This window comes from Cyprinodon variegatus, unplaced genomic scaffold (genome assembly GCF_000732505.1).
Source record: "Cyprinodon variegatus isolate N-32 unplaced genomic scaffold, C_variegatus-1.0 Scaffold1524, whole genome shotgun sequence".
NCBI classification, from domain to species: domain Eukaryota; kingdom Metazoa; phylum Chordata; class Actinopteri; order Cyprinodontiformes; family Cyprinodontidae; genus Cyprinodon; species Cyprinodon variegatus.
Genome location: NW_015151977.1, coordinates 112,189 through 135,740, shown reverse-complemented (window position 1 = coordinate 135,740; position 23,552 = coordinate 112,189). Strand labels below are relative to the sequence as shown.

Genomic DNA, 23,552 nt, shown 5'->3' with positions numbered 1-23,552 from the left:
CTTAAATAAGCCAGAATTAATCTGTATTTTTCGCCACATTCTGAGTCTGATCATGTGTTAAAATTTACTTAATATATATTCAAATTAAAACTACAGTGACTATGGTATAGAAGCCAGAAAAAAAGATATGTAAAATATATAAACTGATAAAACTAATATAGACTTTAAAAATAGCACTGATGACACATTTTCAATACCCAGTTAAGAGAGATCATTTCCTGTGTTATTCCCTATGTATCGCAACTTTTCCGCCAATTTAGCACCATAATTGGGCTTTTTTTTTTTTTTTTTACATACTTTTTTAATACACATTCTTAAGATGATATTTTATTTTGAAAAACTTAGCAATTTAAAACTTGAAAAATCTCCTCTTTAATAAAAGGAGCCAGTGTGAAAATATTACCATAGGCAGGTGTTGGAATAGTGGTGGTTTGATCTGATGAAGAGAAGAAAAGAGAGGAGAGATTAAAGTTGAATTTAGTACTAGGTTCTCATTTCATTTTTTTTTTTAAGATTTTATAGATGATATATGTTGCATTTCAAAATTTGAATCCACTAAATAAGTGAGAAATTAAGTTGGATTGCATAAGGATTAACAAATTAACTTAAAATGGTGTAATTCATACATTATTATAAAATGGGATTTCTATCAATGATCAATTTTAGTTGTCATGCAATTGTACTTTCCCACAAAATGTGTTCTTTGTACTTAGCCCACGCCTTAGAGGAGCAGTGAGCAGCTTTTTGCACAAAGCGTCCGGTGACTAACACTCAGGGACCCAGAGTGGCAGTATGTGCTTCAAACTGAGGTTCTTGCAGCCTCTCCTGAACAAACTCACCATGTTTTTTAACCACCAAGCTAACGCTGCCTGAGACTTCATGCCAGTACTGGCACCAGAACCACCATCTCCCATATAAAAGACAAATTCTGACACAACCAACACAATTTAGTACATGGAAACTAATGTACCTTCTGTTAAAAATTATGACTGCAAAACACATGACAACTAATAGCCTACTTCATGCTTCTCATGTTTACTTCCTGAGAATGGCGTTGGTCAGATTGTTAGTTAAAATTATCCCAATAAAGTAGTTCAGGATATCAGAAGAAAGTGCAAGCATGTTTGGAAGTTTAGATTAACAGAACAATGGTGGGAAGTTGTTTTAAGAAAGATAATGTTAGACGGAAATGGCAGCCAACTATCAGAACAATACAATATGGTTAGTCAATGTGTAGGCTCATTTAAGATTTTTCTTCCTACCATTTTCATCCTGAGCTGCACAGACAGCAGTCAAACCTTTTAAATCACATGAGAAAAAATTTTAGTAATAAATAAAATATGCATAAACTTTATAAACCTTTGAAGATATAAAGGATGTTGTTTCAAAGATTGAAACACTTACATATAAGCGCGAAGACCCGTGGAAGCAACATTTTCCATTGAGCTTCACATGTGGAGGTTGTGTTACTGAGTTGAGTAATTTAACTGCCAGGCAATGAGGCGCAGTAAAAGGAAATAAGCTTGCAGTCGAGAAGGTGTACACAAAAAAATTCTGATCTCACCTCAGGATAGCAAATTTCCTCTTACTCTGACATCTGCTGTTCTTTTTTTTTTTTTTAGACCAATTCTGTTGCTTTAGCAACGTTTCCTGTCGGTGAACCACACTGAAAAGTTTGAGTGTTAAACATGCTGATTTGTTCCTAAAACCCGACAGAGAATTTGAGGAATTGAAAGAACAGTTGTTTTGGTGATTTTGATGCTGAATTCATCCTTTCTCAATATGAGAGAAACAGGTTGAGGGGAGACAAAGGTGGAACAATAAAAAAAAAGTTTTTTTCTAAAATAAGAATTGAAATATGAGCTGCATTATCAATTCCTCCTAAAGGAAACAATTTGCATTGACTGTGATATAAAGGATGGAAAGCAAAACCTTTTCTAAAAGCAATCTGAGTACAGTTTGCAGATATACTCTGGTTACGTCCCTGCAACTTATTTAGGCATGTAAGCGGAAATGACTGCCTGCTTTTAAGCTCTTTCTATAACCACAAACTGCTCTTCATATTTTTTTGATGACCAGAATATAGAACCCACAACTTCAACTTCAAAGAAAACTCTGCTTATGTCTTAGTTTATTTAAGAATAAACATATTATTTTTAGTGTTGATGTACAGTAAAGTAAGCTATAATTATGTTGTTGTGTGAGGTTTGTTTGACTGCTGCTAAAGTTATTTACAAAAAAAAACACTTCCTGTCTGTCTAGGTGCAAGGATGCAGCAAGTTTCCGTTCCTCTGTCATTCTACAAAATGATCAAATCTACCACAAGGCGTCAGTATCTCACAGGAAATCACTTGGTGGGTTATGCATTCTAGAAGGAATTTTCAATCTGAGCCACCTGCTAATGCTATTCATAGCAAGTATTATAATTTATAATATATTTCACACCTTTAAACATAGATCAGTTTGTTGTGATAAGGAATCTTGATGAATTAATTATAATCTATTAACTACATTGCCACACAGCGTTAGCAGTCCAATATTCTCTGCCTGCTGCTTTAATAAACAGTTAAGTCATTTTAAAAGCAAATTTATATCAAATGACATAATATTCTATTTAATCAAAATATGTTAAATTATGTTGTTTAATGTAAAAAAAGCAGAACAAGTTAAAGTTGTTTTTTTTTTAACTATTCCAGTTAATGAAAACTGCTTTCAGGGCATTAATTAATGACAAACCAAATGAGTAAAGCATAAATTGTTTGCTTTTAGCCTGCTGTGAGACAAGCAAAGGGTGCAAACACCATGTAAATAAATTATTTCACAGCAAATTCAAGAAGTCCTACAAAAAAAAAAGTGAGACGTGCAAAAAAAAGAAAAACAAAATGATACTAGTAAACACAAAAATTTAACTTACACAAGAAAGGGGAGTTGTTCATCAACTCATGCAACACCTAGGGTCTGGTGTCTAAAGTCTAAAGTCAATATTGTAATAAATACAAAAATTACGACAAAGATGATGAGGTGGAGTGACATAGCCAGATTAAGTACTCTCAGATGTTTAATTGCATTTTATATAAAACATTAATAATAGATCGACGATCAACAATTTCCTGATGATTAGCAGAGCACATTATGCCAAATATTAATTTGTAAATTTAACAATTTGTAATAGATTGACAATGTATATTTTTTAATTCAGCTATGACAACTGTGAGTAATGGTGTGTGATGTATGCTGATCTGTTGGAGGAATCAGAAGAATGAGTGAGTGATAAGCTCATTAGAAAAAACTCAAATCAGTAAGAACACTTAAGCCATGACAGAAGTGCATCCATGTTAACCCTAAGTGCTGTCCAAATAGTGCTGACATTTGGGAAGAAGCTAGGACCATGAAGCAGTGTGCTTCCTGGTGCAAGTGGACTTCGTATAGGAACTTCTTGACATCCCTAGCTGCCACAAGGAGCTTTCCCACAATCATTTGTTTGACAGGATGTATAGCCACAGCAAACCTCACAAAGTTTAACAAAAAATGCTTTAGCCATTCACTACAACTCTCTGAAGAGAGATAACGGCCAATGCAATCATCATCATCATCCATGTACTCTGTGTTGTAATGACCTCCATAAGGCTGAAAGCTTTCTGGATTCAGCACAGCAGTTAGCAGCCTCTTCCCTGCTGTGAATAGTGCTTTTATCTTGACACCGTGAACGCTGAAGGGATAGGAGGTAGGAGGTTGGAGCTACAATTTGAGGTATTAGGAATCAAGCAATGGTAATGTTTGTGTTCTGACCCCATATGAGTTAATGATTGACTTCCCCTAGAGGTCTGGACTACTTCATTATTCCTTTGTCCCTACACTGGTTTTCAGCTTTTCTTAACTTGCAGTTATTTTCACAATTTTCATCATTTTCCTTTGCATGTGTATTGTGTTGTAGCATCATTTTTGTGCTTCTAATACTTTTGGATTTGCTGTGAAATTGTATATTGACACAGTGTTCCCACTACCTGATTTTACCAACACAAAATGACAATCAAACAAAATTAGAAAAAAAAAAATCCAAAGCTTGTTTTTAATGTCACATGTGATTCTTCCTCCATTGCTCTAGTCATTCTTTAATATAATATGCAATATTTGATAAATTACTTGTATTTTGAAAAAGAGATTTAAAAAAAGTATATATTATTTTAATGTGCTTGTTCTGCAAAGAAAGAATACATCAAACAAAACTTAAAAACTGGAGCAACAGTTTATTCTTTTGCTTAAAAAGGAAGTTGTGATTTTTAGACCTGTCTCTAGAGCCAACAGATTAAGCCTAGCAGAGATGTATCTCGATCAATAAGAATATAATTAAAATGTTTTTCAGGAATTTAATTCAAATTTTAATTTATTACTTTCCATTAATTAGAGATTCACCGCTCATAAAAAATGAAAAAATGAATATGAAATGAGAACAATTACAAAAACAGATTTGCATGAATTGCTGCATCAATAGACTAGCAGGGAGGATGTCAACCTGTGTGCCTGCAGATGTAGAAGCCAGGGTTGCTTTAATAGCAGTCCTACACTTGTTGGTAGTTGCTTAGCTCAAGTCCTCTTCTTTACAATCAATCATAGTATATATATGGAGTTTAGGTAAGAGGAGATTGTTTGCTGTACAAACAGAGTCATATTATGCTCATTAAATTGGTATATTGGTGTATTAGCAGTGCAAACAGAGGCTAATCTGGAAAATTAAATAAAAATCTATATAAAGCTTGTGGGAATCATGAGGTACTCTTAAATGATCTGATGGGTTGTTTTGTTCACTATAGACCTGATAAAACACACTGGACCAATTCAAGTAAATTACAATTTTCCCCAAATCATTACTAGTATGGAAACAGACTTATAAAGCAAGCACACAGTCATTCCGTTAAGCCTGTCACCAAATGACCACTCAGGAAACGCGATTTGCCCTTTACCTGGAGGAAAAGCCCTCTGCCCTTTTCTGTATCTACTACATGTTCATCTTCCAGGCTTATCCTCCTTATGAGTATATGTCATAAAGAGTGACAGTGACTTCTAGATGACTGTCAGGTCAGCAGTCTTTTCCATTATTGTGTAGCCCATGACATGGCTAAAAAAAATCAGTCCTTTATAGAAAATAAAAATAATGATGTGGTCTTATATAATCAAATTTGATGAAAACTATATAGTTGGTTTTTCAGTATCTATAAACCAAGTAAACACACAATAAATATCAAAATAAGTAATCCTGTATGAAATGAATATCCTTTTTTATTATTAAATTACTAATATAAATAAACTTTTCAATGATATTCCAATTTAAGGAGATATTAATGTCCACCAAAATTCTAATTTGCTCAGTTTAACATACCTTAAAGGACACAACATAACCCACATGACTTGTAATAAAATACACTTTTAATTAACATGATGAGGTTTTGCTTTAGCCCATTTAATAAATGTATTTTTTTTATTGTAGGCTAAATCTAAACACAAGCAGGTAAAAGTGTAAAATATAGTTTTACATACACATCTCCATCTAAACTAACACTGAAAATGAGCCTGTATTGCATTTTATAAGTAGAGCAGTTGTCAAGACGTTAGTTTGTAAATAAATATTTGGATGTTGGCTTGTTGCCTTGTCCCCATCTTCATTGCCTACATGCTTCTTCCCAGCCAGCCGCTATATCTCCACACATACTCTTAACACTGAAAGAAAGATTAGACAAATATAGAGAGGAATTCAACAAATGATAATAATTTTCACATTTTAGTTCTGTGAATTCAGAGGATATTAAATTAAAACACATGCACATAAGAGCTGTCTTGCTCTTACAAGATACAGATTCCAAAATGCAATTGTTAATTTCAAGCAAAGTAGAAAATAGATGCTTTAAACTCACCTTAAGACCAAGACATCTGCTGTTCCTTTAAATTGCTGTGGGATGGATGATTAAAGACAAGATTTAAATGGAGTAATGGGGTGTTAAAATCCACTTTAAACAAGAATGTTCTGTTAAAATGTGCATGGATTAAGGCCTTAAACTCCTGCTGGATCAAGGATGCACTTTCCCCCAAGGATTATCTGGTTCTGTTTCTGCCCTCATAGCCTTCCTTCTCCTCACAGCAGTCTTCTTGGCCTTCAACTCATGGTAATGTGATGAGTTTGGCTGTTTGTCAAATCATCTGGAGTCATTTTTAGAAGCTGTGAATCTCTGATCTGACATCACTGCTACCTTCCCACTTAAAGATGGTCCATGTCTAAACCTTTGTCTCTCCTAAGGGTGCCTTCCATGTATCACTGTTTTCTGTGCATTCTTTTTAAAAGGACTTCCGCATTTTAGGAACTGATATTATTTGGCATCAGATTTCTCTTTTGTCAACGTAATTGTAGGAGAAATGCTGCAAATAAAGGTGGGAAAACACCCAAACACAACCAATGATTCTATTTGACTGAAAAAATTCCAGACTCATTAATTTAGTCCACTGAATCACATTGCTTTATAATCATGGGGCATCTCTATGAAAATTATTTTATAATTTTGAATCTCTTTTTATTCTCGGTTGATGTTTTTGTCTTACAGTCTGAAGGACTTTACATTTTTCAGATGTGAGTGTGTTATAATCTGCATTTAGTGTGCATTATTGTTACTACTTTGAAATCAGTGGTTATGCCATAATACACTGGGTCCTGTAAAAGTAACTGTACATTAAATGGAGCAAAATATATCATTGCAATGTACATTTTCATCCATCCATTTTCTCCGCTTATTCTGTCAGGGTCGCGGTGGGCCAATCCTATCTCTGATAGTCTGTTGGCAAAAGGTGGGGTGGACCCTGGACAGGTCGCCAGTCCAGCCGAGACAATGTAATTTTTATTTTTTCAAATACATCTGGCTGTTATTTGTGCCTTAGTGTGGACTGATTTTGCTCAAATTTAATTGAGGGGAGTTCTTTGGTCAGCACTAATGACTTCTCTTATTTCAGTTATTAGCTACTTCTTTACCCTTTGGGATTCCCAAGTGATCAATAATTTGTTCACTTCTAAATATTATTTGTTTGTTGCAGCACCTGAATCAAGCCTCATTTTAATTCCTTGTTAAGTGCTAAGTTTGTGGCCTAATATAACTCAATCGAACTGATTTCAATCAGGGACAGTTTGGTGTTTAATATATCCCCTTGAATGAAATCCACACTGGGTAGAAAGCAGCTCCTAAAGGACATCATACTACCGTAGCGAAGTGCAGGGAGAAACACTCAAGAGGAAACGTACCCAAAATTAGAAAAGGGGGAAGCTGGCAGATGTTTTGGCCTTAACACCTTAAGGCTAGGAAGCCTATGAACTTCTTTTTTTGCACAAGTCTGGTCTCTGGATACCAAAGACATGTTATTTCTGGAGCCGTGTTTGCACAGATATGACAAACTTTGCTGCTGTTTGCCTAACAGAAACTTGACTTAACATTAACACGCCAGATTCAGCCTCGTAGATCAACAGTCATCAGTTATTCCAAGTTATTCCGAGTGTGATCACAACTCAGGAGAAAAACTGGGAGAGGGACTTTGTATGTGCATGAATAAAGGTTGTTGTACAAACTATGGACTGGTATAAAGCTACTGGTCAGAGGTAATCAAATATATGACTGCAGAATGCTATGTTGCCAATGGAATTGAATAAAGCGGTCTTCACTAGAGAATGAGCAACACATCAACCGGTCAATATTTCTGAGCAATAATTATGCTTTTTTTCTTGTATCCCTAATCGGCCAATACGTGCATGTGTTAGCTGATTCAAAAGTGCTTTCAGCAACCATGCCTTGAAATCTTGTGAAGATAATGCATAGCCACTCCCCTCCATTTGCTAGCTATTGTCCACATTTTGTTTAATTTGCTAATGTTTCTTTTTTGTTTTATTTGAGACATGTGTAACATGTGCTATCATTGTGTCATTTTTCTTATGTAAATGGTGGAAGAAAAATCTATATCTTTTCCAATAATCAGCCAGAAGCTATTGTCAACACTTGTCGCGGATTGAATAGACTGATATCAAAACAACTGCTATATTCATTTGCTTTAAAAAACTTTTAACCAATTTATCTCTATTTCTTATCATTGTTTACATCCTACCTGGAGCTAATGCAGCCATTGTCCACCAGGGCTGTTTACATTGCACAGATTAGCACAAATTGTCTTCAGAGAGGGGGCCACATAGATTACAACCCCTCTGTTCTTTGTTTAATCTCTAACCTATTATCCAAACCAGAAACCCTGGCTGAATGGTGAGTTGAAAGCTCTGCTCAAAGCTAGGGATGCTGTGTTCAGGACAGGGACAACCAGCCGTCTGAAAAGGGAGGAAAAGACTGTAGGCATTGCGAGGGCCAAATTCATATATGCCCAGGAATTGGTGGATCTTTGGTGATCAAGTGACACAACCAATGACCTGCAGCACATGTGGATGGCCATCAAATGCATCATGGGCTATTACATCAGAGCTGCAAGGACCCCTCATTGCCAGATGGACTCAACAGGTTCTACTGTATGCCCACTTTGAGGATTTTAACATCCCCATCAGGACCAAACTAACCTCTTGGTGACTGGACCATCTTTTTAACCACATCCCAGTGCAGGTACTAAGGCAATATGGAACGTTGGTGTATGAGCCCTCTCTGTCACTGACATCTGTCCCTACCTGATTAAAGTCCTCCATTATTGTCCCTGTCCCCAAGTGCTCCACAGTGAAAGACCTGAATGAATACCAAACTATAGCCTTAACATCACTTTCTGACCATTAGATCTCGAACTGTCAGTATCCATAGCAACATCTCCTTTACTCTGCATGCATATTAGCTGTCACATAGTGAGTTTTGGAAATGACACAGCACTTTTGGGATACATCACAAACAACTAGTCCATATACAGGGTAGATGTCTAACACAATTGGCAGTGGTGTAGAGAATAACCTCTGCATTTGTGTGAAGAAGGCTAAGAATGGAAAACAGAAAGACTCAGAATGGAAAACAATCCTCTTCATTGCATGTACCTCTGACAAGCAGGTGTGGATATGGTCTCTAGCTGCAAACAGGCTGCCTGGGTGTGCATTTATCCTGTGAACTCACTTGGAGTGCCAAGACTTCCGTCTGGTCAGGAACGCCCATCAGTGTCTCTACTTCCTTAGGGAGCTGTGGAGAGCTGTTCTCCAGAGCTCTGCCCTAAAATATCTTTATCACTATTTGGTGGAGAGTGTTCTTTGCACATGTGTCATTGTGTGCACTCCCTACTGCAAAGAGAATGGCTCTGCAGGGGATTGTTAAGGCTGAACTGAGAAGTTTAGGGAACAGCTTTCCCTCCACCACAGAGAAGGGCTGTGTTCACACAGTTTTAAATGTCCAAAAGGCATGCATTGCCATAACTTGGACACTGATGCATTTTGAGGTAAAATGCTCAGGATGTTCGACGCGCCACTCCAGCTATTGAGCTGCTCTGTTCTTTTGTTGCTTTCAACAGAGTGGCTCAGCTTTATTTGATTTGATCTGCTGTAAAAATATAGTTTTAACAAATATTTGAGAGAAAACACCTTAAAACGTTATATATTCAATCATTTCATCAAGATTATGATCCTACTTAATAATCTGTTCTGATAGTCGCCCAGTCGCTCAGGGACATCCTCTTGCCTTTCGTAGCAGGTAAAGGTGAATATAAAGCCTTTTTTAAACTTGCGGTAAAAATAGCATGTGCCCGAAAATAAATTAGAATAGTTTGGTTGGCAGGTTTTAACATTTTTAGTTAATGTGGGCATTTATTAACTGTTTTGCTGTAGTTTTGCTCAGTAAGTATATGTTTTAGTGATTTAATAATGATCACAGATGTCTGGCTTTTAAAATCTGTGGAGTTTACATGTACTATCACTCACCCAGAAAACTCCTGGTTCAGTTTTTCTGATTGTTTGACGGTCTTAGTTAAGCTGCTAAAGTTCAGATTTTTTAACTCCAGCATCGGACACCACAATGCCTCTCCCCTAAAGCTCAGGAGTGATGCAGGGCCTCTTGATGCTTATCGACTCTGTCCCTTATAGACTTAGCATGTAAATCAGATGCTCTGATGCCAAGAACGCTTTTGAGTGAATGCATCATTTTACACAGGATGCAGGGATTCATCTTACACACAGACTGTTCTAACCTTCAGGCAGGCTGCTCAGGAACAGGCAGAGCTCAAAAACAGTTTTTATCCTGCAGCCACATTTGTGGCTGCAAGTGTTTTCCTAAGTCCGATACACATGTGAATGGTATGAAGAGATAAGAAAATATGTAAGTAAAGTTACATTACTTTCCTGCACATGGCTTATTTTTATTTCACATTTTCCTTTCCTTTCTAAATATTTGTTTCAGGTTTTCTCCATTTTACCCCACAAGTCATGCTGCTGAGGCCAAGTTATCTTTAGCAAATTGGTCAGACAAGATTTGAAGTGAAATAAAGTTTTATCTAAAACAGTATGTTAAACATAAAAGTATTAATAAAGTGCAGTAAGAATAGCGGTACACCTTTTGCAGTCAAATTAGCCTATCTGTCTATCAGTGACTTACTGTCTTCTCTCCAATGAGTGGTCTAACTTTATCTTATTTTTATAAGTAGGTAAAAAGCTGTTTTAATTTGTTTTTAAGTGAGAAAGTCTACCTGAAAACTTAATCTGTGCAGTCAGTTCATCAAGATTGTGATTCTGCCTTCAAGTATTAATTCGCTGTCGGAGCCGCTCAGACCCCCATACACCAGTGGTGCTCTGCCACTTGGAATCCAGTTCAACAGCAGCCTCTGGCCCGGTAGCCTCTTCTGGGTTTTTTCACCACTGTTCGTGGCGGCTGGAAGGCGTTTTTCATAATAATCCAAATACATAATCCAAACTACAGGCACCATAATAATGAAATCGAACATATTTTGCCGGCAGGATTTGACATTTTAAGGTAATTTAGGTGTTAATAAACTGTTTCAGAGGTGTGATCATAGCGATCTGCATCAGCAGTGCTGTGTCTGTCTCTCCCCCAGCTTCCAGATCAGCTTCTCTGAACTGGTTGATGTGGTGAGTCGAATGGCAAAAGCTAAATTTTTCCAACTCCAGCTTCTACTACTTTTGCAGCACATCCCGCGCATCAGATGCTCAGAAGCTCATGCGCACTGCTTCAGTTCCCTGGTGCTCAAAACGTGCTGCGGGACCTTTTGCTGCCCCTTGATGCGCATTAACCATTGCCTTTGCATATAAACTAGCTGCTTCTGCTGCCTCTAACGCATGCAATCTGAACGTAGCATAAATCCGGATCAAGGGTTAAAGACATTTACAGGGACAAAAGATTAACAGGAATGATTGAAAAGGAAAAATTAAGGCAAGCTTAACAACGCCTGGTCAGCAGAATTATTGGTCTTCAGATTCTGTCCATGCATTACTGAAATATTTTGTCTCATTTATAGTTTTCAATGTAAAACCAATACAAAAACCGATGCAAATTTTTCTTTACGAGAAATTCTGGATGGGAAAATGAGACCTTATCTAAGCTGAATAACATCTATATATCCCGTCTAGTATTTGCTTTATGAAAAACTATTTTTAAAGAGTATGTTTTACCAAAAGGAAATTCTTCTACCCATGTCTGGTCTTAAAATGTGAATTAAGTCAATATTCTTTTTAAAAAAAAACAGTAGTCCCTTAGTTTTTAATATCATCACAAAAGTTATCCATGTATTATTTATATTGTTTTCACTCATTGTCAATGAACTTTTAAGACATTTTAACCATGTTTGTATTGTATTTACTTTAGCTGTATTTTTTTATAATGTAATATTTAAATTGAAGAATGTAGTTAAAAAAAGTAATATTTAACGAGTGGTGTTTACTTATGATTTTCTGCTTCCCTGCTATCCTTACCTTTGTTTTTCTTATTTTCCTTTTTCTTTGGCAGCGTCTGGAAGAATGACCTCTGTTTGGAGAGATTGATACTTGGAGTCAATCATTCTTTACAATTGAATGCATTACTTTTTTTTTTTTATAAAATACAAGTACATACGTTTGACCTCCAGTTTGCAGGAGACCACAGCTTCACCCTGAGCGTTCTTGGCTCTGCAGGTGTACACACCACCATCAAAGCTGCAGGGCTTGCGGATCTCCAATGAGCAGATGCCTTGATTAGAAATCTTACGAAACTTGGGGTCATCTCCAATAAGCATCTGATTTTTCAACCACTCAATCTGGGGCTGCAAATTAAATGTGAAAAGTTAATATAGTTATAATTTTTTCACATATATATTTTAGTTCTATTACATTAGTGGTCTTTTTTTTTTAGTTTTATGACATAATTTAGGGCAAGGCTTTGCTCCCCATGAGGCTTGCTTGACAAGCCCTCATACTTATGACTGACACTTTGACAGACTATTTCTCAATGTACAGGCATGAAGTTTATAATAACTGTTAATACATTTCCTTTTTAGCTCAATGTTTACAAAAAATTTTTCAACTTCTACAAAATAGAGAAATATTCAAAATACAGCTAGCTTTCCTGATTGTTCCCCTATAATTTGGCTCACAAATTAAATTTTTTATGCAAATATGCCACAAATATATGTAACAGTGTTCCAACTGCAGCTAACCAAAACATAGTGTATTGTTTTATCAAGCTTTACTTATTAGATGACTTTTGCAGAAAATTGTTGCACATGATTGTATTTTTGGGGATAAGAGTAAAAAGGAAAATGCATATATATAATTTCTCCAAAATGTATTTTGTAAATGATGCAGTGCTTTGTGTTGGTCTATTACATAAAATCCTAACAATTGGTAGTTTGATGTTGCAATGTGATGAAGTGTGAAAACTTTATATTGACAACGAAGAGTTTTTGTTAAAAATATACCTCCAGTAAACTGTTTACATTTTACTCAGACCACTTTACTCTTACTGTGGATCTAAATCTTTTACTGTCTAGAAATAACAGAAACACGGATGCAAACAGTGTTTGTGCCTCAGTACAAGCATGTCTGTACACTTAATCTTATTTAGATAACAAAGACAACTGGTTTCCCAAAGACACCTTTCTCTTCTACCTCCATGAGATAAAATGAACAGTAACTGTCACTAACACTGATAAGGGAAGCACACTGCAGCCTGAATGGATGATAAAAATAGGACCTCCTCTGAATAAGCAGCCTGTCCATGTAGACATAAAAGTACATCAAGCTTAACTTCTTATCACGGGCTCCTTTTTGTGTTCCTCTTTAGGCTCCTAATGTATCCTCTTCCTCCATATGTGTAACTTTCTATCAGAGAGCATAGCTTATCAGAACATTGGAAACATTTATCTGCGGTAGATTCAGCTGGCCCTGTGATCCGTTCCACACAGTAAAGAGTAGTTATTTAAGCAAAGGCTAAATAAAAACAACACATTTAGTACTAAGCAAAGATTTATGGATGGTAAAGGATTACATCTGGGTTAAAAAAAAAGAGAGAGAGTATACAACAGAAGGCAAATAATGTCTGCACAAAACTAAAATAGAATAAAGATTTTAAGCTCCCAAAGATGTACCGTATGTAATAAAATGGTCACATGTGAAAGACTGCTCCCTGCTCACTACAAACAGCTGGCACAAGACTAGATCACTGAAATAGATTGGTTCCCTAGGTTAGACCAGATGACTCTCTGATTTATGACCTAAGCAATATTAAATAAATTCAGCCAAAACTTTTATTGAAATAACAATAGATTCTGACAAATACATGTTTCTGTGTGAATATATTTTTGGAACAGCAGGTGTTTAAGGGGAGCAGATGAAACTACAGTACTTCTAGGAGGCAGCTTCCTATTACCTGCATGCATGAAATCTACCAGCGTACCATTTTCTGGTTAACAACTTGACAGTTTAAGCATTTAAAGTCATATTGCCACTACCTTTTGCACTCCAAATGCACTAAAGTTCAACTCATTATAATGAAGGAATGACAGCAGATTGAGTCCAAGTAAGGCATTTTTCTCCAGCTGCTACTGATTCCTGAAATAATTAAGATGCTAAATCATTTCTTTTTCAAAGATTGGTATGAACATTTTCAAACGCATACAGTCTTTACAGATTATTTAAAGCAAGCAAACTGAGGGTGTGCAAAGAGAATATCAAACATAAAGCACCTCAGAACTCAGCAAATTAACTCTAGATGTGTGTTCATAGCTTTTTTTTTTCTTTTTTTGTTTATTAAATGCATTTTTTCACATATATTCAATAATCAGCCATATGTTGTTATCAGATCATAATTTAATATTTAACAGTTTAATGTAATATGTTCCCTATAACAATTACTTGAAGGAAATATAAGAAAAGTACTTTTACCATGTATTTCTCGACTGAATCTTTAAAGACTGAAGATGTATTTCAAGAACATATATTTGCCAAGTCTCTGAACGAAGGAGAGCTAATATCTATGAACCGCTATTCATAATATCAACTTATTTTCTTACTCGGGGGCATCCTCGAACAGAACACAGCAGCTTGGTAGTATATCCCACAGTGGCTGCACGGTTGATGAGAGGTGTAGTGAACTTTGGCGCCTCGCTGAAGTCATGTTCCTGATACTCAGGAGGTTTATAGACAATACCTATATGGAACACACAACTGTTATTTCATCATTGTATGGTTTGTAATACGTAGAGTATAGAGTATTTATACAAGTGTTCACTCTAAAAAGGGTTTGAATTTGTCAAATAACAAAATAATTATCAGAACTACTTGGGCAACCTGTGACTTTAATGTAACTCCCTTTATTGTCCCACAATGGGGAAATTCAAACTCTGCATTTAACCCATCCCCCTTGGGGAGCAGTGGTCTGCTATTATGTGGCGCCTGGGGAGCAGTGTGCGGTTAAGGGTTTTGCTTAAGAACCCAGAGTGGAGTAACTTGCAACATTCTCAAAGCACATGTGCACTGCTCTAACCCACTAGGCAAACACTCCCACAACGCCTTATATGTTATTTGTTGGTCATTATGTCAATTTCAACTATCAATATATCAGAGATAAAACAACAACTTTGAGCTAATGTTGTAGGCAACAAGCACAATTTGGCTTAAAGGTATAGATGACGATCTGTTATTTCCAGGTGGGCCATCTAAATAGGTGGTCCTCCTAATTGTAAATCATTCTGGTGATATGTTTACGTAAGGCCATTCTACGTGCTTGTCTCATTAGCTATCTTATTCTGCGCATTCAGGCGTGGTGAGCTACGGTTTCGGACAGTCACTGAAGTTCACTGAAGCTATATCCTGGAATGCTTTGCATGCTTTCGTTGCAAAGCATTATGGGATTTGGTGTCACAGGGGCCCGCTGTTGCCACCTGACAGCAGCGACTAATAGCAAAGATGGTGGAGGCACAGTGCGCTGGAGGAGTAGTTACGTGTCAAATGAGGAGCAAAAAGAAGTGATCATCTGTCTGAACAGTAAGTTAACTGGGTTAGCTATAAAGTCCACTATATAGTCCCCACTCTATATAGTGATTGAGGGATTCAGGGTTAGGGTGGACGTTCGGACTCAGTAAGCTTGTTTGAGTGATGAGAACAGCAACTTTTAAACAGAGCGTGTACAAGGAGAAATGGGTTTGTGCATACTTTCGCACGCATTTAATGGGGGTTCCCTCTTGGGAGCGGTTACAGGGTTGTCCATGGGCATTTCTCTTTAAAGTGGAGAGGGTGAGTGTTTTAAAAAAATCGCGCAAATCCTCCACAATAACTTTAAAATATATGTAGTTGATCCTATGGCAATGGCTACTGTAAGTTTTTCTTTATTATCTATTTTTCACAGCAAAAAGGAAAAAAGAAAAAAATAGGTCCATTTTAGAAGCCTCAGGCAAAATTTAGAGTCCACACTTTTTGCATTAATGCAACATTAGTTGTAATATAACGGAATAACTATCTAGGCAATGTTCATATAATGGTTTAGTGCACAGCATCAATGGACAACTCCCACATAATTAATACAGTCTTATATAGATAAACTGCACAACCATTTTTCTTGACAGGTTTATGCATAAACTTGTTCCTGCACACACACACACACACACACAGCTCTGTCAGAGGTATTAATATTTTTATGGCTCTAAAAATGAATCTCAATTATAGTTGAACACTGGCCAAGACAGGCACCTACTTAGATCTTAAAGCAGTGCCAAGGTCATTTTCGCTCCTCAAGTATTCACTTCAGACACTAAATGACTAACTGCAGCTCATTAACGAAGCCGCAAGTGCTGACTGTAAAGCTATACTCATATAAACACATTTTGAATGAGAGGACTGCATGCAGCCATAGAGTTACCTGTTTTTTGGATTGTTGCTGCATTCTTGGTAACAGCACTATTCTCACTCCTTCCAACTTGGTTTTCAGAAAACACCCTAAACAAGTATGAGTTACCCATGATTAGGTCTGACACGGTGGCTGTTAATCTATGGTAATGCTCCAGCACTGTGAACCATTCCTGTAGATGGACACACAGCAGACTGTTTACAGGTGTGCAAATAAATAACGCCCACTTCCAGCATCCTTTGCTGTATTGCTTTTGCAGCTCTTCACACAAATCATACCCCAGTTTTCCTGTCGGCCTTCTGAACAGTGTATCCAGTGATATCAGAGTTTCCGTTGTCCTTTGGTGGAGTCCATTCCAGTGCAGCGTTAAAACCCCACGCATCTACCAGCTTCACACTCGTAGGTGGACCCGGGAGGTCTGAGGACGTAAACGAGGGTCAGTGATACATAAAAGATTCAGATCATAGCTGAGTTGCTGTTTATGTGGCAGGGTAAAGGTTTAAAAAACAAAGGGTCAAAGGTCGCTGTTTATGCTCTGCTTTCAACAGGAACAGCTGTGTGTCAATCAGTCAAACGAGAGCATTTTCACTGCTGTCTAGAGTGACTCAGAAAGTTCCATAAACATGCTTCTTGTGTTTACATTTGTGTGCGCTCAGTGGGGTTGTAACCATGAACCATGGTAAACGAGACTGACCAACAATCTGAAGGGTGATGGTTGCTTTGTCTTCAAAGCTCTCCACTTTTAATGTCATCTCGTAAATGCCAGAGTCATCCCTCTCAGCACTGCGGATGAACATGATGCTGTCGAAGTCACTGTTCCTGATGTTGACTCTCTTTTTATCCAAAGGTTGGCCATCCTTTAGCCAGGACACTGCAGGTTTGGGCTTCCCCTAAGAGATTTAAAAAAGCAGAAGATTCCCAATGTACAGCATTGTCTTTTAAGGTTTAAAGATTTAAAATGTAAATGTGCACTTGGCAACTTACGATGAACGGAATGACAATGTTGATCTGCTCTCCAACCTTCCTGACGTAGCAGGATCGGAGAGAGCGAGGCAAGCGGATCTTGGGTTTTTCTAAAATGAAACAATATAAAATATACATTTTATTTTTCAATGGTCTCCCCTTTAGTTTACAGTCCTAAATACTGCACAAAATGTATCAGTTTTCTAGACTTAATCCTGGAAAGTGTTTTGTGTTTCCTCTTTAGTCGTGTGCAGTTGCATTGCCTCAGGATGGCAAATCAACAAGACACAGAGCTAAATGGATCAGACAAAATGAGGGAAAGCTCACACAGGCATAACTAAATGTGCTTCTGTTGAAATATATTAGTGGAATTTAATTCTGTGAGAAACAGTTTTCCTCAAATGAACATACATATTTTTTTAATTCCTTGCACATTTTAACATGACTACAAATAATTATGGATGGCTAGTTTTATGTGCTCTGAGAGAAGTTTATAAAAAAAAAAAAAAAAAACTGTATCTGGGCAAGGAGAGGTAAAAAAGGAAGACCCTTCATCCAGCAGTGCCTTAAATAACTTAAGTGAAAGAAAAAACTTGGCTGAATCCCCACACGCCTCTTCTACACCTTGTGCAAAGAAATGAAGATGTCATAATTTTTAACTAACCATTGAGCTCTAATATCACAGCTAGAGTCAGTTTTATGTGCTGCTGCAGTTTGCCTTGCATACTGATATATGGATGAAATGACATCATGCTTGGGACTTCTGTAACATCTAAGAAGCCAGTATGCTAACTACGCTGTTCAGGATAGGGTTGAGAAAAGTATGTCTCACATAATCCTGCATAAGCAGCACATATCTCAAAAGTCAGATGAGCTTAGACGACATATAAAACCCTGTGCCATTTCTTCTCATCAACTTAAAATTCCCTTCTTTCTCACACCCCATCAGTCTCATGTTCATCATCCTCACTGTGCTCCATGTTCGCTCTCTCTCACTCTCTGATCCGACATGCATCATCACCCTTTATCCTTACAACTGTTACTATATAATGCTGGGATCCGGCAACGGAAGCCATCGTTTCCCAGGAAGCTCAGGTTGGCCCCAGATGCAGCTCAAACACTGAGCCCCTCTAATTACCAAACCTGCCAGCAATGCCCAGAAGAGTCACTGGAATTGCAGAATCTACAAGGTGGCAAGTTGGACTACAAATAATACATAATCAGTCTTTGTCTGGAGATAAAGTATCTATGTTGAGGGAAGCTTTCTGCGCATATTGGACAAGTCTGCTTTCATCGGCATGTGCATGCCGATATGTGACTGACACAGAGCTGAATTTAACACCAACAAGCCACCCAGAATCCATTAATTAGGCTCATGTTTCGCTTCCCTCCGCTGGCCAGCACTTCTGTTTGGATGGTCGTATGTGTTCCTCAAAGGTTCAATGTGTTCCCTATGGTTTAAACCACATGCAGAGAATATATTCAGCAAGCTCTGTCTTTGAAAGTGGATAAGTTGGGTATGTCAACACGTATGTGAATACCCTCTCAAGTTTGTCTTCAGTCTGTTCACTGCTTTTATTAGTAACAATGATGATTCTTTTTATGACAAATGAACAGAAGGTAACATATTGAGTGAAATTTATATACTTTTATAACTTTTAAAATACTGGCCCTTAAGCACCGCAAACAGCTTAGAGATTTCTGAAATACAATATACATCCTGATCCTTAGCACCATACCTCACTTTGAAATGGAAAGACCTCGGCAAAGATTAGCACTTCTGGTGCAGAGTCCCATCTGTTACTAAGTAAGCACGTTTTAAAATTAGGCATGTTTCCATTTGATATTGACGTACATTTAAAGAAATGTTTAAAATTGTGGGAAGAAAAGTTGATAAATAGACATGTTCATTTGGTTTTGGTGACATTATGTTGGGTGACATTATATCTTAACATTAAGAATTAGTTGATTATAACTGCTGTTTTTACAGAGAGAAAACAAAGAAATTAAATATGTGAGGATGCAAATACTTTTTTACATCCCTACACTCTCCACATTCTTGGCTATATATAAGAAAAGCTTAAACATGCATTAGAGGACTACAGATTCCAAAGGTTACCGTTGCTATTAACAACTTCTCAAAACAAAAGTAAAGATAAAGCACAATAAGGAGTCACAGTATTATTACAAAGCACGTAAAGTCATCACATCACCTTTTAAGATAAGATACATAGAAAATACACTAAACTGTGGTCTTATTCAGGATCTTTTTTAAAGCCTTTCTTTTGAAAGATTATATTTTAAAATATCTAAAATTTTAAAAGGTAATATTTTTTGAAGGGTAACATAAATGGAAAATTAGGGACTCAATCTGCTGCATAAGGTGAACCTATTTATTTCGCATGAATGATGTCATTAGGCCATACCTGAGTTAGAATGAAGGACAGCCAGAGAAGCAGTACATAAATAAATTGGCTGAAGGTGGGCACTGACGAGGTCCGTGTCAGTAAAGTGCATGGCAGCCAAGAGGCTCATTACCCAAATGTTTCCTTATGCCCGACTGAGACTAGCAATATATCATCCTTAGTACTGATAGTGCTGACCTCCTTAAAGCTGGAATCTCCCTCTGCAGTACCCAGCTCAGACGGGCATGTCTGAGCTTTCACCTTAGATTTGCAATAGGCCCAATGTTTACATCTCAGCAATTATTACTTTTATATAATTTCCTTTGCACTTGACACATTCTCACACACCTTAAAGAAACAAATTGATTTTGACCCTCTTTGCTGACTAGGCCAAGTCTTCAGAACATGACCGTCATAGCTGCTGCTGTTCATTAAAAGACATAAATAAATGCTTCTAGAAAGAACATCTAAGTGGTTAACCTTTTTCTTCATTATAAAACATGCCGTCACTTCTGGACACATGCAAGTGAGAGATTGATATACGACCAACGAAAGCACTTGTCAGCACTTGTAGGATTTACGTCTTTCCATCTGTGCAGCCCATCAGAGGTCCACATTTAATACCGTCTCCACCTCTCTGTTTGCAGGAGGGGTATTTTAAGGATAGGTCATAAGGTCTGAGCAGGAGCGAAAACTTGAAAAAAAAAATATGGATTGGTTTAACACCAGTAAATATTCTTCATAGAGTTGCATTTATAGAGTTTTCTATGGGATTCTTTCTAAGGGTGCATTCATGTCCAGGTAAATAAAAACATCAAAAATTATTCTAGCAATTTTTTTCTCTTATTGCCTGAAATTAAGTAAAACTGCACAGTTAAGCACAAAGAATGTGAGTAGTCTAACACTGACAATGACTCACCAGGGATCTCACGGATTGGAACAGGCTCTGGAAGCACCCCAGGTTCACTGCGGCCTCCTGGGTTTACGGCCACGACGCGTACATGCAGCAGGTCCCCAGCTGTCAGGTCCCTGATACAGTAGCGGTCAGCCAAGGTCAACTCCTCGTTAGCTACAATCCAGTCTGTTGCTGCAGAGCAACACAATGTTTGTGTTAGAGTGGATTCATTTTCACTTTTACTCCTATGTAACGATTGCATCAAAAAGCTGTCTGAAGGATGTCTTTCCAAAGTGTTATCAGACACTTTTAATGGTTTATCACCTGTCAACACAATTGTAGAAACAAGCTATCCACGAGAACATACAGTAAGAACCAGCATGGTGAAACTTTAGATGGCAGGCTGTCATCTGAGCAAACAAGCACTTCTAAAAGCAGTGTCAAAGGATACAGCGACAGCCAGTGAACTTACGTCTACCCTATACGGTCTGCGCCCAGCAACAAATCTCTCTGCCTTCTGACACTCTGGAAACAGGTGCAGACTCACAAGTTCTGCGCTCACACTCATAAACACACTCACAGACAGACACTTACTCCCATCCTTGCAGTACTCGATAGTGTATCCGCTCAAGCCTGAGCTACCGACAGCCTCTGGTGTTTTCCACTTAATGGTAAGGCTGGAGTCATTCACATCCTCTACAGATACATTTAGTGGAGCACTGCTGGGGACTGCATGGTACAGGGTGATTAGAGAGAGGAAAACACAAGCTTTAAGAGGTTGTTTACCCTTTGTCACAACACAGTTGCATTGTATAATAGTGCACTGTTTCACTACATAAACCCCATCAAGAGGTATTAATCTACAAGAATATCAGTTAAATAGCAAAAAATTGAACTGAGAAACAAAGTTGAGGCCATTGACATCAATAGTTTATCAGTGTTTTCTTTGTTGCTCTTTTTCTCATTCGATTCGTTTTCTCAAAACTTTGGAGTCGTTTTTTTTATTCCTATCTCAAACTTAAGTTCCTAAGTACTTCAAACCAGCTTCACCTTGGTTAACCGTAGTGCTTTTTTTTTGTTCAATATTTATTCTTGTTTAGCTAAATTTTTCTTTTTGGTTTGTCCATTTTTGTCTTATTGCCTCCTATTTTTATGTTATGTTATGTGAAACACAAAATCTACACTTGGCACAATTGTGCCAAAAAAAGTGTTGTTCTCTCAACAGTCAGTTGGATTGAAAGACAGAAAGGGATAATTATTACTCAAGAACACCCAAACTGACTGGGAGTCAACTGGTGGCGTCATTTATACCTCTGCTTTGAGGCCCGTATGTGACTGTTCCGCCATGGAAACTATTTTCCTCTATCCCTTTTCTTGAGAAATTCTGAAGGCCACAAGGAGTTTTGCGCCTTGAAGCTTCTGAATGAAGAGGTGTGATCTTTGTGCTCCATGAACCTGGACATCTCCTGACATAGGCTGTAATCTTAACTTAGACTTAGATTTAGGCTTAACTTTATCTATCCCTTGGGATTACTCCTTCATGAATATTATGGTTCCAGTAGCTTATATAGAGTACAAAGGGGAAGGTTAAAGCAAGATGCCATTAAAGCTAAAAATACAACAGAGAATATAAAAGAGTGTATATAATACAAAAGGAAATTTGCATGTTTGTTTATAGTGAGGGAAATACATGTGTACAAAAAACTAAAAAAGTTTTAGAAGAAAGTAAGAAGAAAGCAGGTCAAACTGTAAGACACTGACAGGTTACCTGCAGGAGGAGGGGGAGTGGGGGCCTTGGGAGGCTCCTCAACTACAGTTTCCACTGGAGCAGCTGTAATAAAAAAAGAAAAAAAAAAAGTTAACATATAAACTAATGTGATTGTACGTTCTTAATGCTCTATGTGTAAGACTTGTTTTTGATTCTGCACCAGACAGGAATTTAATAAAGCACAAATCACATTACCACTCACTATTTCCAATTCATAGCATAGCTGCATGTTAATGTTATTTTAATTTTGTGTTTACCATCTGTTGGAGCATCTGTGTCAGGAAGAGCAGCGCTGTCTTTAGCAATGGGAGCAGCAGCTATCATTAAAATGCCATTCAGAAAAGCAAGTTAGTGATTTATGTTTCATTTTTTAGTTGTACTAAAAATCAGCACATTTCTTAGTTTTCCAAACAAAGAGCTACTAAAGCAAAGCAGCTGCAAAGATCATAGCAGAAAAAGCTTAAAAACCAAACTGCAATTTATGATCAAGAAACAAGTTTGCAATCAAACTGCTATTTTATTTACGACTAGTGCTGGAACTATTGGATGTTCATTCATAAGACATGTATCGTTGGCTTTGCTATCAGTTTTTATACAGATTGTGATTAGCAGCTAAAATCTGGATCAGCTAATCTATTAAATTCACCACTTAGAAAAATAAGCCATGAAGTCTAGTGATGAGAATTATGGCACAACAGAAAATAAATGCAAACACAAACAAACAGAGTTAACTAAAGACTCCTTCTATCGACAACTGACAGCAGCCACATATATTTGGTGTAACTATGTTTAGATCTATGTTTAGATCATCAGACACCTTGGGAATCACATCATAGAGGCCTTGTCAGAAAGATTTTCAACATATTTTTGATACTAAAAAACTTACATCATAACAATTTTGGAGGCCTTGCATAGTCAGTTACCTTCCCTGTAACATGAGTATGAAAACTTGTTGATGCTTGTTGGTGCAAAATGATGATGCTTGTTATTTAAATATTTTTACAACACAGCCTAAACTAAAACAGTGGCAATTATGTTTTAAATAAATAACTTTTTACTACCATTCTTCTTTAACAGTTATAGAGAACTATCCTTCTCAACATAATTCCATTATAAATACCAACAGTTTCTTCCCCACTGCCATTAGACTGCTGAATGTTTTGTAAAGTGGGTTATTGTATTGTATTTTATTATATTTTTAT

The 23,552-nt window shown here is 37.1% G+C and overlaps 1 protein-coding gene and 1 long non-coding RNA gene across 3 annotated transcripts in view; both read right to left on the bottom strand.

Annotated features, from left to right (window-relative positions):
- Positions 1 to 188: 188 nt before the first annotated feature.
- LOC107103764 lies at positions 189 to 1,833 on the bottom strand. The gene is made up of 3 exons (XR_001482204.1): positions 1,405 to 1,833; positions 1,263 to 1,298; positions 189 to 436 (listed from the first exon to the last, which is right to left on the bottom strand). It is a non-coding gene; the product is annotated as an uncharacterized LOC107103764 (long non-coding RNA).
- Positions 1,834 to 5,038: 3,205 nt separating this feature from the next.
- The window catches only part of LOC107103762 (myosin-binding protein H-like), a 19,504-nt gene continuing 990 nt past the window's right edge, over positions 5,039 to 23,552 (bottom strand). Inside the window, exons 2-14 of one of the 2 annotated variants that reach the window (XM_015403577.1) lie at positions 22,608 to 22,667; positions 22,351 to 22,413; positions 21,177 to 21,311; positions 20,607 to 20,774; positions 17,304 to 17,392; positions 17,014 to 17,209; positions 16,598 to 16,737; positions 16,332 to 16,491; positions 14,488 to 14,624; positions 12,054 to 12,240; positions 11,915 to 11,966; positions 5,910 to 5,944; positions 5,039 to 5,715 (exon numbers count right to left, since the gene is read on the bottom strand). In XM_015403577.1, coding sequence (XP_015259063.1) covers positions 11,926 to 11,966; positions 12,054 to 12,240; positions 14,488 to 14,624; positions 16,332 to 16,491; positions 16,598 to 16,737; positions 17,014 to 17,209; positions 17,304 to 17,392; positions 20,607 to 20,774; positions 21,177 to 21,311; positions 22,351 to 22,413; positions 22,608 to 22,667 — 1,376 coding nt within the window. In that variant the 3' untranslated portion in view covers positions 5,039 to 5,715; positions 5,910 to 5,944; positions 11,915 to 11,925. The remainder of the gene's footprint in view (positions 5,716 to 5,909; positions 5,945 to 11,914; positions 11,967 to 12,053; positions 12,241 to 14,487; positions 14,625 to 16,331; positions 16,492 to 16,597; positions 16,738 to 17,013; positions 17,210 to 17,303; positions 17,393 to 20,606; positions 20,775 to 21,176; positions 21,312 to 22,350; positions 22,414 to 22,607; positions 22,668 to 23,552) is intronic. The other variant, XM_015403578.1, reaches the window with a different exon arrangement.